At 43.3% G+C, this 5,065-nt stretch overlaps 1 protein-coding gene across 3 annotated transcripts; it reads left to right on the top strand.

Annotated features, from left to right (window-relative positions):
* Positions 1-1,539: 1,539 nt before the first annotated feature.
* On the top strand, positions 1,540-3,273 carry LOC147902018 (uncharacterized). 3 transcript variants are annotated; one of them, XM_087375350.1, is made up of 2 exons: positions 1,540-1,865; positions 2,850-3,273. In XM_087375350.1, exons 1-2 carry the CDS (start codon positions 1,727-1,729, stop codon positions 2,912-2,914), a joined length of 204 nt encoding a protein of 67 aa, XP_087231476.1. In that variant the 5' UTR covers positions 1,540-1,726; the 3' UTR covers positions 2,915-3,273. The 3 variants fall into 3 exon arrangements, with proteins under 3 accessions (XP_087231476.1, XP_087231474.1, XP_087231473.1); XM_087375348.1 differs by lacking the exon at positions 2,850-3,273 and adding an exon at positions 1,992-2,793; XM_087375347.1 differs by lacking the exon at positions 2,850-3,273 and having other exon boundaries at positions 1,540-2,793.
* The last annotated feature ends 1,792 nt before the right edge of the window (positions 3,274-5,065 follow it).

The following is a 5,065-nucleotide window of genomic DNA, read 5'->3' on the forward strand; positions in this document are numbered from 1 at the left end:
CACTACTTACTAAGCGGAAGTACGCTGCCTATATTGTCCTGAGAAGAAACAAAAGGTTTTGAATTGCCATAACAAGAGAGCACCTCTATTGCCATGGGGCCCTGCATGCTTAGTGCTACTAGGGTTGAGTTGGCATGCGTGGGGATGCGCTCTAGTAGACTTGGAGCAGTGGCAGCTCAAGTAGTAGGGCTTCTGTCGACCAGAGGTGGCTGCTCGGGTACCCCCCCTCAGGGTGAGTTTCCAAAAAAAAAAAAGAAAAAGGAAAAAAAACGAGTTGAATTACATTCAAGTGGTTTGCCCTAGAAGGAGGTGTATGTAAGGGAGTGGTCTGACCAATATGTACAGTTTGTCGCAGACATGTCATGGGTGCTCGCGGAGTTTGTCCATATGAATTCTACCCTCTACAACCTCCTCAAAATAAAAACAAGCAAAGATCAAATCCTACCTTCCGCATAGGCTTCTTTTGTTGTTGCTTGAAAAGCTTTGCCTAGAGATTTTTTTGCTCCTTTGTTGATAGGCAAATGCTTCAATAATTCTCCTGCTTTAGTAGCTTTCCCAGATGAAGCCATCAGAACAGACGAAGGAGAACATACACAGAACCCTTGCATGCCCACAACAACATGTATAATTTCAGAGTGACCCCTTCAAATAAAGCCTACTACGATCAACCCAAGTCTGTATCCACACAAAAAACTCGCAAATGGACGTGCCCAGTCGATCCTACCATTTGTGTCCTCCATGCACGTACTCTCCCGGCCCACTTCTTCTTCTCTCGCTTTACTATACTCCTTCCCCACCTCTGTGAGACACAAGACAATCCTCCAACAACTTAAAAAAGAATAAAAAAAGATTGCACGAACACGAACGCAACAGAAGTCTTGATACCACCAGTCCAACTTTGTTCTTCGCCTTACCGTTTACGAATCTTTGAAAGCACACGAACTTGGTTTGTTGAAGCAAATCGAAATGAATTCAACTGAAGAAGCATGAATGAAAAGCACGAATAAGAAGTGAAAAGCATTCCATGACCACAAGAAAACCTCTTTTGAATGTCTTACTCTCTGTCTCCATCGATTGAGGCCACCCAGCATCATCTGCCATGACACTCCTCACCAAACAGGCGAAATAACCCTCACAACCAAGTTCGAAGGCAACCATACCAAACACTCCCCTCTTATACAATGGAATCCTCCCTCCACCAGCAATGTCCAGCCGAAAAACCATGATCTCTAGTGTAGAAGAACGCGAACGAATCCACGAGATCGAGAAGGACACGTCCCACCGCGTGTCGCCCATCTTGCTCCTCACCACCGCCATCATCTTCGGAAAACGCGCGTGCAATTATGCGACACCACAAGTGCAATAGCATCAACAATCAAAGAAAATGGACTCCGACTACCTCATGCAATAAGGGTGAAGCATACGACAAGTGTACCAACCGAACAAAATCACCGGAAATTTACTTTTTTTTTTTCTCGGAGCTATAATTTTTTTCTGTTTTTGCGAAAACAGACCTTTTTTTTTTTTTGGTTGCTTGAGTTCTTTCAATTTCAGGACTTTCTTTGTTGTCCTTTAGAAGAGAACAAAAAAAGCTTCGAATCGCCATAGCCAGTGCTCTGTGCATCTCCATCTCCATCGCCATAGCCAGAAACCTTTGGATCTCCATAGCCATTCAATCCGAGCTATCTCCATCGCCATCTCCATCTCCATCTCCATCTCCATATCCATGGGTCTTTGGACGCTTCTCGAGGGCCTTCTTCTGCTCGCCAACGCCCTCGCCATCCTCAACGAACAACGCTTCCTCGCTCCTCGTGGCTGGGGCTTCACCGACATGGCCGCTTCCGCTCGCGTCAAGTCCCTCAAAGGTCAGATCATCGGCCTCGTCCACGCCATCCAGTACCTCCGCCTCCCCCTCATCGCTTTGAATGCTGTTGTTTCCATCTCTATGCTCATCTCTGGTTAGCTTTGCATCCGGATCTTTCTCTGGACAGAAACACTAGCTGCTGCTCCGGATCTTTGCAAAACCGACGATGCCTATTGTCATCCCAGACATTTTTTTCTGTTCTTGCTTCTTTTGGTTTAGGGTAGTCCATTTTGAAAGATGCGACCGGATTTATCCGGATCTCAGCTTCTGCTCCCAGCAGCCGGGTGCTCCTGCGCGGATTTTAAACTTTGTGAAAGAGGGGGAGGGAATGCGAAGCGTTGCAACGGGGTGATATTCGTCTATGTTCGTCAGGCCACAAACGAAGCCTCGTCTTGCTGCCTGGGAAAAATGGAAAGCTTGAGAAAGTGTGACAATTCACCGTCATGTTTTTGAAAATCTGATATCTCTCACCATGAGATGACCTTCATTTCGAGCCTCGAGTAAGGTTAAGCCACCTGACAGTCTTACATCCATTCTAGCCTGCTCATATGCAGTCACATGCCACAAGACACGACACCCTGTGCTAGGTTGGATATGTAAAGATAAATTTTGTGGAAAGTACTTTATGAGAGCATTACAACTTCTAAAGAAACAAATTATTCAGGCATTCAAAGTTTCTATCTCAGTTTTATTTGTCCCATTTGTATTTGCTTGGGCTACCGGAGGTTTTTTAAAGGTGGAAAGGGGGAAAGAGGAGGCGAGGTGTGTTGGAGAATTTACAATCATCATACTTTCTTGTGGTCCTTGCATTGCATTATTTGGGCTATTGCGAAATACCTTTTGAACGCATGAATTATTCTAAGTGTAAACTGAAAGATTGTGAGCTGCATCTTAAAGAAATAGCATTATTCCACAGTCAGTCCTCTCGGTGTTTGCGTGTATGCAGTCTGTTTCACCTAGATTGCATACATTGCTTCAGAAACAGGTTTCATTGTACTCTCTGCCTGCTACGATATTGGAGCAGTTTCCACTAGGAGTACGTTCATGTAAGTTCCAGTAAGTTTGCTTTTCTAACATGGTTATGTTTGACTGTCTTAATAAAGGACTGCATTTCAGTTACCTATTTTCCTACCGCCAGCCTATCATATTGGCTCTATGGACAGCAGAGAGACATGCAGCATGGGATATGTGCTAATGCAATCCTTCTAATATATAGTGTTTTAATTGATCATGATTGCTTCGTATTGCCATTTTTGGCTACCCTTTATGATGACTGAGTACAAGGGAAAAGGTCAAATACACAAGTGGCATATGGGTTATAAGCTCAAATTGGGAAGATTTAAAATCCTTTTTCTTTGTAGTCAAAGGTCAATGTACTGTTCTGATCTCTCTCTCTCTCTCTCTCTCTCTCTCTCAAATCTCCGGGTTGCAGGTATTCAGCCTGTCAGGTCACTTTTCACGATTAAACCTGGAAAATTCCAAGAATCCTGCCATCAGGTACACAGGTTCCAAGAAAGGTTTGAAATTTTCATAGGTGGCTGCTCCCCTGGCCTTCCACATGAGGGAAGGTAGCATCAGGTCATCATCATATGCCTCCTGCTATCATTGGTTGCCATTTGAGGGTGAACGGAGGACTAAAGTGTGTTCCCTATCTCTTCGTTTGTTCTGTCATTAGCAATGTCCAAGAGATTCAAATATTTCTAAACTAGAGAGCCGGTTATCCTTGGGTACCAATGAACACGATCACTGCCTTTTCACTTTCTTTGTTTCCTTTGATTTCACTTTGGTCTGTCGTAAATTTGGAAGAGAACATTGCTTTTCTTTTTCTTGTAGATTGAGAGAAAGAGAGATGCAGTTACTACGGGCATTCTATGGCATAGCTTGTAATGTGGAGGATTTGATGCTAACGATTATGCAAAACTTTGCCGTTACATTTTGTTGCTTTTTGGTATGAAGCTAGGTAGAATCATTGTTTACACCTATCTAATGGATGTACAAGTTTGTTAAATAGTGAATTACTAATTTGAGCTATCAGTTTCTATTTTTAGTAGTGCATCACCATTATGCGCATCAGTATCACATGGGCTACTGTATTTGTTTTCTAGCTTTGATATTCGTGTGGTGCTCTCTCTCTCTCTCTCTCTCTCTCTCTCTCTCTCTCTCTCTCTGTGCCCCCCACCAGGGAGATCTTCAGCGTGCAAGTGAGTTTTGACTATTATAAGTGCAGAGATGCAGGCCCGCTTTTTTGGTTGTGTGGTCATGTACTCTTATATTGTTAAAATATCTCTCTCTCTCTCTCTCTCTCTCTCTCTCTCTCTGTCTCTCTCTATCTATCTATCCTGTCTCTTTTTTTATGTTCCTGGTTTGTTTGATTTCATATTGTAGTGCTTGTCAGTTTTTTCACAACTGGAGGGCTCCTTATGCCTGGATATCAATGAGCATGATCATTCTTTTTGGACTTAGGTTTTCTTCTCTACCTTTGATTCCAATTTATGTTTGTCGTATTTAGTAATGCAACCTGGGGCATTTTGATGTGCCTGCATGGCCAGAACGTTTGGCTAGCTATGACTGGTATATCATACCTCTACTATAAGTGGTAAGCCATGGGGGCAAGCAGGAGGATGACCTTCAAAGGTGAACAGTAGGTGCGAGTAGCTACACACTAGACAGCATGCTACACGTGAGGCTCGGAATCGTAACAGTATTAATGGGAGGGGATAGAACACCCACCCACTCTCCGATTCCTTAGTGATTTATTCAAATTGCAAAAGGAATTCGAAAACCAGAAAATGACACAGCTCAAGGTTGAGGGGTCAAGGTGGGCATCTCTGTTTGTATTAGCAACACTTGTTCAGTGCAAGTCTCAATGTATCATCAAACACTTGAAGAAAGACAACAGACATTTGGCTCAATGATGGCGAGTCTGCCCTTTCTTCAATTGAAAACGTTATATAAATACTAAACATCTGGAAGAGAGGAAAGTGCTGAACTCTTCAACAGCTCATAGGGCAGCTTGCAGAAGCTTGATAGAGAGAGAAGATAGGCAGTTCGAGAAACTTCAATCACACACAGAATCTTGGCCTTGAAGCTTGGTCAAGAGAATAAAAAGTAAGTATAACAACAGCCTTTGATTGCTTTCTCACCCCCCTGCGGAAAATATCGAGTTTATTTTAGAGCAGCTACTATTAATGAGCAGCATAG

Source organism: Dipteris shenzhenensis, chromosome 5 (assembly GCF_047967505.1).
Source record: "Dipteris shenzhenensis isolate YYH24624 ecotype China chromosome 5, Dip_SZ_1.0, whole genome shotgun sequence".
In the NCBI taxonomy this organism is placed as follows: Eukaryota; Viridiplantae; Streptophyta; class Polypodiopsida; order Gleicheniales; family Dipteridaceae; genus Dipteris; species Dipteris shenzhenensis.

What these genes read in the sequence shown, in the direction of transcription:
- LOC147902018 (XM_087375347.1), top strand. Translation starts at nt 1,727, where the DNA reads ATGGGTCTTTGGACGCTTCTCGAGGGCCTTCTTCTGCTCGCCAACGCC.